A 14,797-nucleotide genomic window follows, 5' to 3' on the forward strand; every position below is an offset into this window, starting at 1 on the left:
TGGTTGTTACAGACCAATCTACCTGATTGACACCACACTGAAAATCCTAGGGAGGGGTTCTATGCAATAAGATTAAAATCTGGACTGAAGAGAACTCTATCTAACAACACTGTAAACTTGGTTTTAGGAGTAAGGTAGGAATTATCGAACAATGCTTAAACCGTAACATAATAATCGGGAAATATACAATTGCACAGCGGTCACCAATATACTAGGCTTTAATGGACTTGACTTCAGCCTTTAATTATGTTAATCGGTCCCGACTGCCGTCCATTTTATTGGAATGTGGTTTGGATGAGGTTTTAGTAAATTTTTCAGCATATCTGCATAGGGATCTGAAAGCTCGGGTCAGGATGAATACAGGTGGGGAGGTCTCTAATGACATCAAAGTCTGCAGAGGGATCAGGCAGGGATGTGTTTTGGCCCTGTTACTTTTTATTTCATATATTAACAACCTGCACGCATCCCTAACCGTGCTTACTAAAGATATCCCTAGAGTTAACGATCATACACTCCCAGCCCTGCTTTACGCTGACAACGCGGTATTAATGGGTTGCACACCCAACGCCCTGCACCTTTTGGTGCAGGGTTTTGTTGATTTTATGGCCTCTTTAGACTTATGCACCAATTTTTAAAAATCTTTTATAATGGTTTGTGGGCCGAGGAAGCGCCCTTTTAATATTATCTCCATGGGTAACCAAAGATTACAAAACACTAGCACTTTTCCCGACTTGGGGCTAATTTTTTATGCTAATGGTTCATGGTCTGATCATGCGTTATACTGCAGGAATATGATTTACAAAGCAATCAATTCATTTCTTAGTCTCCCCCAACCCAGGAAGTCAAAGGGTTATTTCAGCTATTTTAAAAAAATTCAAATCTCATTGTATACCTACAGCAACCGATGGCGCTGAGGTATAGGGCAGCAGTCCCTCTGCATTCACGGATACAGGGACCACAACAACCAGCAGCCCCTCTGCATTCACGGATACAATGACCACCGCAAAGAGCAGGCTGTTCTCTTAATGCACCAAAATGTGGAATACGCTTGAAATCTCCATGAAAGGCTATCCTTGAATAGAACTTGCTCCTGGTCCTCTGCTTCTTGCTTCATCTCGCACACGTGCTCTGAAGCCTACTTCCAGGTAGGCAGTGCTACCAATGATACATATGTAAGTAGTGCTGAATTTTAAACAAAAAAGTAAATGCAAATGGCAAGACATGTTATTGGGAGCCATCATTGGATCCTCAGATTGCCAGGGATGTTGAGTTCAACATCCTGATTAGGGATTAGAGGTATAGGAGACAATACCTTTCTGGGAGGGGAGAGACAGGGACAGCCTCAAGGACTCTCCATTGACCCTATACAAAGTGCCTGTGGTCTGCGAGTCATAGGCTCAGATAAACATATACAATCGCATACTTCTAAATTGAAAAAGTGTAATAATGATAAAGGTGGCCATATAATCACAGTAAGTTTTCTTGTTTTTTACAATCTCCAAAGTAATTAGAAAATACGTGAAAAAACATGAACCTTGCATCTTAATGCACCACGCAAACAAGGGTTAGAGGGTAAAAACGAAAGAATAAATAAAATGTTCTTTGTGACATTCCTAAACCTCAAAATGCGAACAAACTATTCTAAAACAATGTATGTAGAAATAGCTCCAAAAAGTTCAAGATGCTAATAATAGTTTGTGGCTGCAGTAGATAGGGACCTGTACACAATTTGAAGCTGACCACAATGGTGCGTGGGTCCACTATATCAACCAGATCTGTCTACGTCAAAGATTTTACCTTCTGACTGTAGTCCTTTAAGTCCCAATCCTCCACAGGAGTAGTTTTCTAAATGCCCCCATGGCGTCAGATGAGGCACTTAGAGACTCGCAGGTTTTCAGGCAGAGGCAAACAGCAGGATCCAGTCCTGTACCACTTGCCACTGGTCAGCTGGGCAATTTCATGAAAGGTTTGTTGTATCCCTGCAGCTTGAACAGGAGGTTAGTCTTATGACCCTTTAAATCTACTTATTTCTCCTGGGTACAAGAGGGCACTGCTCCAGTCCTTCAGAGCTCCTCTCCGGTCACAAATAGCAGGCCCTGTCCTCTTCTGTTCTCCCTTAGGTCACCCGGTGCTCTGAAGAAGATGACTGGATGTGCCACATTTAAGCCTAGCACATGCTAGTGGGTGAGAATGACTCCTGGACAATAGGATAAAAGTTCCTATGACCAAATCCACTCATTGTAGGCATTTTTCAAGTTGGCATAAGTCTACGATCACACTGAACATGAGGGTTAGGGCTGAGTGGGGAGTATATTAGGGTAAACCTAGTGTCCTCCCACATCTAAAATCCAGTTTTAGGCAACTACTGTACCCCCCAATAAACCCAGAGACAAAGGTCTGGGAGGACAAAAGCAGTGGGATGCAGCAACCAAACAGTGGATACACCCGAATTGTCTGGGGGTCCTATTTTCAACATTTGAAGTGCTCCCCAAGTGTCATACATAAAACCAAGAGACAGAATTCTGGTAAGACAAAAAGTGTTCTTAAATGGCTGTTTTAAATTATTTTAAGGCTGATAGTTAAAACAATAAATACATAAATTCGAAATTAGTAAGACAAAAACAAGGGCTTCCAATAACCAAACAGTGGACACACAAGAATGGTCTTGGCACCCTGTTTTTGCCCTCTGAAGTGCGCCTTAAGTGGTATATGTAAAACCCAGCAGACTTGTCAAGCAGGACTTCACACTCAAGCAGTATTTGACAAATGAATGTCAAAAAAGATGCTCACAGACCTCACCCTGAATAATCTATGAAATTCAGGGGAGCCATCTCTGCTCATTTGAGCTGATTCTGTCAGTCAAAGCCGACCTGTTGTGTAGCTCCTGTGAGGAATTTCACACCTATTCACATGCTAATCACTGGCTGGGGAAGTTGAAGAGGAAATGCAAATTAGCCTACAGGAACTTTAGGCAGGCAAAAGGAAACTTTCAAAAAGTTACTTTTCTTCAAGATTTGTTAAAAATATAATTTTACAATTGAATTGAGTCTATCATAATTATTAAAAACAGCTGTTTAATTATTTCTTTAGCTAGTCCTATTCCTAAAAAACTGAATTGGGATTTTATTCTGTATTCTGATTTTCTACATTGAATAGCTAGGTCTGACACAGTGAAAAATTGTTTTTTTTGGTGCAAGTCACTGTAAAGACTTGTTAAAATTAAATTTCTACCTGTCCTACTTTTGATTACCATGTGTCCTGCCCTCTAGGCAACAAAGCTTAAACAGTGGTGACTATTGTATTCAAGATGAGTTGTATAGCACTCAGATACCCCCGAAAGGACTCCTGGCACTGAGACAGGTGCGCCTGCAAGGCATTGGTAAGCCATGCCGGAATTAAAATAGATGAGTCTTTAGGAATTTCCTAAAAGAAGTTTGTGGCTGGCCCTGGCCTTAAATTGGCAGGGAGGGAATTCCACAAATTTGCAGTCAGAACGGCAAAGGAACAGCCACCACATGTAGCCTTTTTGACCTTAGGAACAGTCAACAAAAAGGAGTTCTAAGAATGTTGCGATCTTTTAGGTGTGTAAGGGCAGAGTAGTCTTTGAATAAGAATGGGGCCTTTTCATTGCATGGTGGGCCATACATTGGACATTGAACTGGATCCTCTTTTGTACTGGGAGCCAGTGTAACATCACCAATGCTGGAGCTGCTGAATGGTATTTGTGGAGCTTGAAGAGTGAGCATGCTGCAGCATTCTGTATGATTTGAAGACATCTTAGGACATCTTGAGGGCTTCCCAGTAGTGTAGTTAGCTGTTGTGTCGCCCGTGGCAATCCCTGGGCGAGTCCCACAATGGCCACCCACACGGCGGCAGGTAAGAGGGGGGAGGCTACCACCCCCAAAACCTGTGCCGCCCCCTTGCTACGCCACTGAGGCTTCCCAGAAATAGGGAGTTGTCATAATCAAGGCAGGAGTTAATTAATCTCTGTATAACTACTCTTATGGATGAGGGTGGCAACCACTGCATGGCTTTTCTTAATGTTCACAATAGTCCAAAGTAACTTGTGGGGATTTTTTTTTTGTCAAACTTGTTTTTATTAAGGATTCTAGCAAGGTACATCATAATACAATACCATCGCAGTCTTCACATATGCAATATTGAGAGAAAAAAAACAAAAAACAAAAGGGAGTACAAACATTGACAGTGTGAAGAGTCATGGAAATCATTGGGACAGAGCCCTGCCCAAACATATTGGGGTGCACATTTAAAGGGAACAGCTTCTAGTGTAATAGGGCACAAGGCTCCTCGCATAGTGCGGCAATCAGTTCCAAAGCCTGAGTCACGAAGGGTAACTTACCCTTAGCTGTAAGTTTGATTGTTTGCTATTAACAAAGCTATTTTAATAGTAGAATCTTTATGACTGGGGAGTCTCTGCACAAAAAATTATAGGATTATCCTATCTTTTTATTTGTGGAGACTCTGCAGCCGTAAAGATACTACTAGTAAAATACCTTTGTGAATAGCAAATAATCATAAACTTACACCAAATGTACGTTACCCTTCGTGAATCAGGCCCAATGTCTCTGATTATTAAAAGACTCTATGACTGATGCGTGCATCCATCAGTGGTAATGTCCTAATGATGGCACAGTATGAGTTAAACAACAACTGATTCATAACAAAAATATATTCCTTCTTGAATTGAGAGATGTGCTCCTTGATGACGAACATCACAATACAATGTGCCCGTTCTTTGAAAATGTCCATGCTTGGCTGGAAGTCAAATGGAAACATAAATCTTAATGCTGAGATTTAAATGTAATTTGTAACGAGCAGTTATTCAGTTCTTAATAGCATTTAACCTCTCACTCTTTCAAATGCACAAAAAAAAGAAACCTCACCTCCTTACCCATTCTCATGCTAAACTTTTGCAGGTTACCTCTCACCCCTAGTTTGGGCGCCACTGTAAGCATGCGGGTGGTGTGCGGGGCAGAATCAGTGCTTAATTTGTCAAACAAATTAAGTGCCAGAGCCCTTCGCAGAAGGCCACTGCACTGCAGCATGGACCACCCATACCCCGCCAGCCCTGGCAAATTGCAGAACCAACATAACACTGAACCATCGCACTCCTACAAGGGTGACAATTCAGACTATTTCAGGCCACACAAAGCTATAATAATGCATGAGGCTAGTATTATTCATTTTCATTGTACTGACTTAATACACAGGGTTGTTGTGCTCATCTCAAAATTAAAAGAGACAGCGCCACCATGTGATGGACTGTCACTAGAGCCGGTGCTGACAATTAAGTGTCTGTGCCAAGCACCGGCAACCACCGGCACAAATTAAGCACTTCATAACGAAGAGGATGACCCAGAGCTTAACTTGTGCTGGTGGTTGCAGTTGTGTCCACCAATAATCAGTTTGGAGGGAGGCCTGCTCTTCATCTTCCGCTCGTCAGGCAAAGTGAGAATACAAGAGAGTGAGGAGGAGGAGGAGGAAGGGGAAGGTAAGAAAACAGTAGCAAAGACGCGAGCAGTGTTGAAGAGCCTTCAGCAGTGAGATAGATGTAGTGTAGGATGATGGTAAAAAGATTCAACGTACTGACCTAATACACAGGGTTGTTGTGCTCATCTCAAAATTAAAAAAAGAGACAGCACCACCATGTGATGGACTGTCACTGGAGCCGGTGCTGAAAATTAAGTGCCCGTGCCGAGCACCGGCAACCACCGGCACAAATTAAGCACTTCATAACGAAGAGGCTGACCCAGAGCTTAACTTGTGCTGGTGGTTGCAGTTATGTATACCAATAATAATTTTGGAGGGAGGCCTGGTCTTCATCGCCCGCTCGTCAGGCAAAGTGAGAATACAGGAGAGTGAGGAGGAGGGGGAAGGGGAAGAAAACAGTGGCAAAGACGCGAGCAGTGTTGAAGAAGAGCCTTCAGTTAAGATAAATGTAGTGTAGGATGATGGTAAAAAGAGGCATAAGAGGCAATCAGGATCATGGCGTAGGGAGTGTGGGCGATGCAGGATTTACCCCTGAACACACACACAGATTTTGGAGCGTGAGGGAGGCAGGGAACAAGGATGGGGGGAAGATGGGGACACATAAGTCACCCCCAGAGCCACATCAGCCCTACCCCGACTGCCTCCTTAAAGCCAAGAGCAACATTTGAAACAAATGTGCATCCGTGAGGCCAGCCTATAAAACAAAAGCCTTGTCTGGTGGGTGGTCGGTGAGCTCAGAGCCCGCTGTAAAGAGCTGTATGTTGTAAGTCACGGATGGGAGTCCGGGCAGGGCTGGCTCTGCCTCTCATTCTCCAGCCAGAAATTAAGTCCAGTCAACTTCCATCTGACCCCTTAACGCGCCTTAAAGGGGACATTTGGTGAACGATGTCATACAAATGTGACTAGATGCAGCGCTGGGTGAAGAGACCCGCTCCCTTCTCTACACTGGACGGCGCCCTTCTAATGGCAGGCCCCGGATCTTCTTAACTCTGGAAAGCCTTGAATCCCAGAAGAGACCTTCACCCCTTACCTTCAAACAGCTCCTCTTGGTGTCTTCAAGGTTACGCTAACGGCGGTGACGGGTCAGAAATCCTCTCCAGGGGCTCCCAGTCCCACCTTCCTTCCGACTGGACTCTCTCGACCCGCCTCACACCTGCCGTGAAAGCACGCACCTTGCAGCTCTGCGCCCTCCTACTGAACACCCGCCTAAGCAACCGAAGCCAATGAAATGACTACCGGGTCATCATGAAAGTGGCAGGACTCAATTCATTCGGTGAGATGGGAAGATATTTGATTGACAATATGTTAGTAAACGGTGCATTCCTTCTGAATATGGCAGTTAAATGTTATAATGTTATAAACACGAGTTAAACGATCAAGAGTGATCTCTGCTCTGAGCTGGAGACCAGTCTTTAATAGACAGCAATGGCAATCCAGCCTTCATCCTTCCCAGGTCGTCTCATTACGTACCTTTCATTTTAGTATCATTGAACCGGGCTTCGATAGCACCATGCATTTAGAGCGCTTAGAAGAAGCACACTATGCCGTATAAAGATGTATATAAAATAAGTTGTTTTTTATATACTTGAATCAAAATCCTTACCCCGTATCCAGCAATACTTTACTCCTTTTAGGTCTCGCCTGTCGATGCGCATGCGCATCGAGCAAGCGAGACTATAGGGGCTCATCGATTCTTTATCTAACTTGCAAGGAATCGTGGCGATTCCTTGCAGTGCCCGTGACTTTTAAGGTCAATGCGCATGCGCATTGAGCTTATGCGCATGCGCATTGACCTTAAAAGCGCGTGCGCGTGCACGTCCGTCTTTGTTTACCCCTCCGCCCCCTCCCGCCGTGTCGCATTTCTCCTCCCCCTCCCCTCTCTTCCTTCCGTCTTCCTGCCGTGTCGCACCTCTCCCCTCTCCGCCCCCTCCCCTGCCCGCCCCCTCCCGCCGTGTCGCATTTCTCCTCCCCCTCCCCTCTCTTCCTTCCGTCTTCCTGTTTTCGAAGCAAGCTTCCCGTCCCTCTGCTGCACTTCATCACAATCTGCCTCCTCGGAACGACCCTCTTGAAGGCCTGTCTCCCGCTGCCTCGTTCGCCCGCAGCCGCAGCCTGCCCGGCTCATCAATATTTATCAAAGGCAGCCGCGCATTCTGCAGCTTCCCGCCTTTTATTGTTGCCCATATTTCCACTTTATTGTCTTCTCAGACCGTGCATGGGGCAATCGGTCCCTCTTGATTCGATATTATAAATCTGCCGGAGATGCGTCTCCTTCAATGTAATCACAGACGGATATACGATAAATCCAGTTCCCTGTGGACTTCCAGCGCGCCCGAGCCTCTCGGAGCGTGTGCCCACCGCTGCGCCGCCCTTGTAGTACCCTCCCCTTCCCGCCGTGTCGCATTTCTCCTCCCCCCTCCCTCTCTTCCCTCCGTCTTGTCTTGTGAGTCTCTGTAACTGTACCCCGCCTTTCACCCATCCTGTAGTCATGTAAAACAACTCCTCGGGTTACAGCTCCTGTTTCCGAGATCTTTCTGTAACTCGTGCCACTTTCTTTTATTTAATGTTCGTGCCTTTCTTCCCATGCATAGGGTTGGCATAAGCGCTGCACATTTTAGGAAGCAGTATAACAAAGCATAATGTTTAGGGTTAAACACCATTCAAGCAAGCAGTGTGACGTAGCATCGTGTTCCCTGTTTCCCTCGCTCCAATTCCCTATAGTATTCCCTCTCCCCCATGCCCTGTCATTCCCTCTTCAGTTGTGTCGCAGCGATTTAAACATGTCTTAAACGCAATAAGCACTATGCAAGCCAATACATTACATAAAGTGACATCTTCCCCGCGCCGCTTTTGTGTACCTTTTCCCTTCAGATGCAGCGCTTTGACCCTATCTACATGCGGCATAAGCACTATCTATGCAAACTGCTGACATATTACATCGGGTTCTCCTGTTCCCTCTCTCCAATTTCTTCTCTCATTCCACTTGTTTCTCCTCACCCCTACTGCTTCCTTAAAGTACTACGGTGCACTAAAAATGTAGGGCAACTTTCGTGCCGTATAAGCAGCCAACGTGACATAACTCCTTTCTTCCCTCTCTCCGGCTCCCTCCTGTGTCTACTCCTTCTCTTGCTTGCCCCCGCTCTGCGCATGCGCCAACTGTTAGCAAGCGTTTTTATTAACAAAAGGAAAACATAGTCTAGTCTGGGAAACACAGAGGCGGGTAACAAGGGGATCCTCTAGCAGCCATGAGTGCATGAAGCTCCCCACACACTCCAGACCCAGATGTGTATGATTGCGACAGAGATGACGCGAAGAGGCTAAACATTAAGACGTCACACGGGTGCTGGATCTGAAGATACGGGAAGGGAGCATACCAACGAGATTCATGCTGAAATAGAAATGTAAACTTTCAGCGCCGATCAAACCATTCAAAAATGTCTCCCTTGCAATGCCTGGTGCGAGAGTGAGTCTTTGTATGTCAGAGACTGACAGAGACGTGGTAACATTGGCGAACCCAGGGGCTTTAAGTGGGCCGGGTTCTGCCGGTGCTCAACAGCTGCATGTCTAAAAACCAGGTGCCAGACTACTGCAAGCTTCCATCCACACGCAGGCTCTCCTGCACACCAACGTCATTCTTTTCGTGTGACCCGCCACAGACCGACCTTTCTACAGGGCTGAGGAGGTGGTGGGGGCAGCAGGGCGTCCTTTGCAAAAGGTTTTAAACTGTACAGTAACCCCATTCCATCACTCGCCTCACTCTTCCCTTGTCACCCCACTCTCTCACTTGCTCCTCTCATTTGCTTTGCTTCCCCACCATGTCCTCTAACGTGTGCCTTCCCCTCCCCTCCCCTCCCCCGCGGCTCACCCCACCTCTTCTCGTTTTCCCCTCGCCCTCCCCCTCCTCCCTCAGCGCTCTCCTGCACACCAACGTCATTCTTTTCGTGTGACCCGCCACAGACCGACCTTTCTACAGGGCTGAGGAGGGGGTGGGGGCAGCAGGGCGTCCTTTGCAAAAGGTTTTAAACTGTACAGTAACCCCATTCCATCACTCGCCTCACTCTTCCCTTGTCACCCCACTCTCTCACTTGCTCCTCTCATTTGCTTTGCTTCCCCACCATGTCCTCTAACGTGTGCCTTCCCCTCCCCTCCCCCGCGGCTCACCCCACCTCTTCTCGTTTTCCCCTCGCCCTCCCCCTCCTCCCTCAGCCATCGCTCCCATCTCTCTTTGATCTGAGTGAAACTATTAATGGGGTCTCTTAAAGAAATGCACAGGATTCTCTGGCAGCAGTATATTTTAAATTGTACACCAAAATTCATCAAGTTGTATACTGGTAGGGTCTCTTTGTAACACTCACACTCACTCACCCTCACCCTCACTCACCTTCACCCTCAACCCCTCACCCTCACTCACCCCCCCTCACCCTCAACCCCTCACCCTCCCTCACCCTCACTCACCCTCAACCCCTCACCCTCACTCACCCTCAACCCCTCACCCTCAACCCCTCACCCTCAACCCCTCACCCTCAACCCCTCACCCTCAACCCCTCACCCTCACTCACCCACACTCACCCCCACTCACCCTCACTCACACTCACCCACCCTCACTCACACTCACCCCCACTCACCCTCACTCACACTCACCCACCCTCACTCACCCTCACTCACCCTCACTCACCCTCACCCTCAACCCCTCACTCACCCTCAACCCCTCACCCTCACCCACCCTCAACCCCTCACCCTCACTCACCCTCAACCCCTCACTCACCCTCAACCCCTCACTCACCCTCACTCACCCTCAACCCCTCACTCACCCTCACTCACCCTCAACCCCTCACTCACCCTCACTCACCCTCACCCTCAACCCCTCACTCACCCTCACTCACCCTCACTCACCCTCAACCCCTCACCCACCCTCAACCCCTCACCCACCCTCAACCCCTCACCCTCACTCACCCTCAACCCCTCACTCACCCTCACTCACCCTCAACCCCTCACTCACCCTCAACCCCTCACTCACCCTCACTCACCCTCAACCCCTCAGCCTCACCCTCACTCACCCTCAACCCCTCACCCTCACTCACCCTCACTCACCCTCATGCTAAAGATTTACAAAAAAACCCATAAACAATTCTAAAAGCACTAACTCTAATGCTGCGAGACCTATTGCATTTCTAATGCTTGTTTTATTGGTAATCCTTTAAACGCTACATACCGCTGGCAGGCTGGTTATGGGGGGAATAATATATTCATTTTATGTCGCACCTACTGACACCGTTTTGGAGCTTTGCCTTGCTATCCATAGGATATGTCTATAAAACCCACCTCAATGGCATTCTTTTTTTTCTGGATTGATGAAAGACTGAGTTGACCCTGCTGGAGTGCAAACGTATATCCTGCAGGCTACATCCAGTGTTATGCCCCATAATAGCACCTTTCTTCTGTCTCCTCCACCCTATAGTTAGACGCTCGGTGCAGAGAATGAATCGGATGCACAGATATGTCGGTCGGAAGATCTCACGCTGCCCCGTGAAATGTATGGAAGTGGTACATCCTGTGACAGGCATGCACACACCCTCCACTCTCTCCCGTTAAAATTGCAACACGACAGGGAAATGCAAAGACAGTAGAGACAGGGCTGAGTGGACTTCTTAAGTACCCTTGGCCTTATTTATGAAGGCCTTGCGCCGCCGGTGCGTCACTTTTTCCCATTTTAAAAGTTGCGCACCGGCGGCGCAAGGCCTTCATAAATAAGGCCCCCTGTTCTTGGTTCCATTAATGAACGCAGGTGTCACGTGCTAAAGCGCCTAATGAAGCCAAGGGTTATGAGAAGCAGCGCCTTGAGACCTCTTGCTGGTAAAGAGTGCGGTACAAAGTCAGAGGCTTAGTGACCCACCTAGAGGCCAAAGCGACTGTCTTGGTGTGCGCGTATCTCTGAGCGCCCCCAGGTCCGCACGGAATGGACCTGGGCTCCACGGAGAGAAGTGCGAGTCCCGTGACTAGAATGTTTGAGTCAGAGGGTATCCCAGGGTTACAGCAGCCCCGGGCCTCGAGTTCCACATTCAATGATGTAACCACTGAATCACATTTACACCCCAGTACACTAAATACAAACTCCTTGTGAAGTCTCTTTGAGACGCTGTGTCCTGAACTGTGGCATGACGGTGTTTAACTCGCTGTGCTGTGGGTGGTCGAAGACGACAAAGGCCGTCTGTTGTGTTGAAGACGTTTGACCAAAGCCGCGCTGGGGCAAGACAGAGGCAGCGGCAGCGGCAGCTCGCGTGGCTGGAATTGTGCATGCGAGCTCATGTAGCATGCAGGGGTACGGCGTTCCGGGAGTACAACATGCCACAGGAGCACGACCCTGGAAGTGAATGACAACTGAAGGTAGCACTGTCTCTTGGGCTCCCTGGAGGGTAGAATGGGGAGGGCTGGGCACAGTAGTAGTATGCTATAGCGGAAGTGTCTGCATCCTTCTGATCCAAGGCCGACCTTGAAGCTGGTGACTCTGGGCAAATCACTCAGTCTCCCAGTGCCTAAAAAAGAATGCGTCAGTCTGTAATGCAACTGGTGCTCATAATGCGCCCTGATACCTTCGAGTCGAGTTCGCGCTATACAAAACTAAAAAAACTAAATAAAGAAATACGGCTGCTTTCTTCCTCAATCAGTGGCTTTCATGGCTGATGAATCATTTTCTATTTCCTAGTTTTGCATCTTTCGTTTAGGGGATGGGGTGTGTCGTGTGTTCATTGTGTTTGTGGAGCGCTTCGATCTAAGTTCTGGCCCGCCTCATCACTCACTCACCCAACTGGTGTGATCCGCGGCAGGCTCCGTTCTCTCCCTGTGCCTCTATTTCCCTTTTCTGTAAAAAAGAAAGCCCAAGAAACTGCATAGGATCGGGATTAACGGCTCTCAAAAACCCTGCACACGTTTACATACTCTTTCTACATCAAGGCAAATACAATGTATCAAATTAATGTCAGTCACAATGTAGGATTACCCCAAATTTTGATTCGTGTTTGGCAGTATCTAAGTGAGTTTGTGGATAACCTCTTTTAACATGCCTGGCGTGTTCCCAGGTACACTCAGAATAGTGCTTTAAGAGGCAGGTTGGTTTGAGGGAATCAGGCGATCTGCAATAGGGCTAAATGGCTGCAGTGCTAAAATATGTTGTAATGAAAAGTACCGAATTCCATCAATACAAAGGCAATTGTTTGAATCTAGACTGTACATGTATTTTTGCTGCTTATTCTGAAAATCTGGCGTATATATATCTGACCTTCCTGGGTCTATATTGGACACCCCTGGCCTAAAGACAGATACTGACCCTGCACACTTGGTAGTTTCAGCATGTAGCCAGTATTGTACAACAGAGAAGTGTTTAAAAACATTCAAAACGCTCTTTAAAAGTCATTCTCCCGGACGCCAGAAGGGCCTCCTTACCTGTAGCTCCTTCCCGTAGAAGCGGACCATGGAGGCGTCGGCCACCAGCAGAGTCTCCACGGAGCGGGCTTCGGACACGAACCTCCGCAGACGGGCCGGCTCCGGGTGAGTCCCCGCAGTGGGCGCCCAGTCCTCCTCGGTGGCGCTGTCCACGGGACCTGGCGCGTGTATGTCCGCTCTTAGGGTGCCAATGTCTGGATCGGGGTGCCCCCCAGGGCTGGGACGCCCTCGTCGCCGGAGAAGGTGAGGCGCCAAGTGGTTCTCCATTCTCCCCGGCCCCCACGCACTCTCTGCCTGCCCAGGGCGCCTCCCCAACAGTGCCCCTGTCAGATGGTGCTTCCCGTGGGCAGCCGGTTGGATGAGGTACTCTTCGCCGTCCACAACGAAGGATCCGCGGACCCCTTGGCACAAGCTGACCGCAGCCAGTGACTCTCTGTGGCCGTTGACGGTGCCCGAATAGAAGCACCCCCTGAGCCCGTCGCTGACCTCCCTGCTGCCAGCCGTGCCCCCGCCCCTCCCGTCCCGCAGGTACTCCACCCGCAGACCCGGCGCCAGGAAGCTGGCGTCAGGTGCCAGGCGCAGCACGAAGACCCTCCCAAAGGCAGAGAGGTGAATGGACACCTGCTCCGGGCTCCCCTGCACCCTGACTGGTACCGTGTACTGCTGCTGCTGCTGTGGGTGGCCCCGGGTGATACCCTGCACCTTCCCGTGCAGACGGCCAGTGGGCCCTGCCTGGGTGTTTGACACCAAAAGAAGCAAACCCGTCAACACCAAAGAGCCGCCGCGCGCCAGTGCCCGGTGCAGAGGGGCACAAGGTGCCATAGCGACACCGCAGGAGAAAGTGCAAAGCAAGAGTTGTGGTATACTATCTAACCCCCCACACTCTTGAACGTCAAGGGGAAAGTGCAGAAAGTGTGAGCGTGCCAAATACAAAAAAACAAATAAATATATTAATTACCCTTGAACTAGACGCCAAAAGCAACACGACGAACAGAAACCTACAGTGCAGGCTGATTTACTGCAGCCCAAGTCGTAAATAAATAGAGAGTTTGCTCAAAGTCAAATATCGTACGCTTAACCTGGCCCTTGTCTCAATAAATACATTTATATTTTAAAAGTGGGACAAATACCGGCGCCCCCTTGCCTCTTAAAAAGTACGTTGTTGTCTCCAGAGGCTGCGCGTTTCCCAAAATCAAGTCAAAACAGGATCAGGAAAAAGAAGCGGAAACACCCCGTTAATAAATTATATTAAAAAACTATGATAACTTGAGCTGAGTGAGCCCGTCGTTGTGAGTGCCCTGCCTGCCTCTCAACCCTGCCCCTCGCCTGCGCCCGGTCCCCGCACACTGCCGGCCTCCGTATATATACACACGTTCTTCCCCCCTCTTTCCCTTTCACATAAGAGGTTTATTTTTGATCGCTATTCTCTGCGCGGCTCCCAGGCCCCCCTCGCGCCCTCCCTTCTTGGCTCCCGGGAGGAGGCTGGCTGGGTGGGAGGTAAGGGGAGAGAGCGAGGAAAAAAACTTTTCGAAGGAGATGTTTAAAGCCAATGAGACTGCAGGGGATCAAAGACCCTCCTTTTAAGTTGACAACTCCAAGATTTTTTTTCTCTTTTCTTTTTTTTTTCGCTCTCTCCCCTTTAATATTAACTCTTTCTACCCCTCGCAGGTCTCACGTTCGAAATGAGCTCTGGTTAGGTTGACTCGGTTCACAGCACTTGACTGTGTAGCGTTAGACGATGCAATGCATACCTCGGCACCGGGGACTGAACTCTTTATTACGAATGTACTCACCTGCTTTTTCACTTAAAAACTCCCTCTATCAATTGCATTCAACGGGTGGAAGCGCA

The 14,797-nt window shown here is 48.3% G+C and overlaps 1 protein-coding gene across 1 annotated transcript in view; it reads right to left on the minus strand.

Moving 5' to 3' along the window:
- Positions 1–14,289, minus strand: part of ADAMTS8 (ADAM metallopeptidase with thrombospondin type 1 motif 8) — a 216,995-nt gene extending 202,706 nt beyond the window's left edge. The window contains exon 1 of the mRNA XM_086956925.1: positions 12,949–14,289. Coding sequence (XP_086813051.1) covers positions 12,949–13,770 — 822 coding nt within the window. The 5' untranslated portion in view covers positions 13,771–14,289. The remainder of the gene's footprint in view (positions 1–12,948) is intronic.
- Between the last annotated feature and the right edge of the window lie 508 nt (positions 14,290–14,797).

The sequence above is a fragment of the Lissotriton vulgaris genome, chromosome 2_1 (genome assembly GCF_964263255.1).
Source record: "Lissotriton vulgaris chromosome 2_1, aLisVul1.2, whole genome shotgun sequence".
Taxonomy (NCBI): Eukaryota; Metazoa; Chordata; class Amphibia; order Caudata; family Salamandridae; genus Lissotriton; species Lissotriton vulgaris.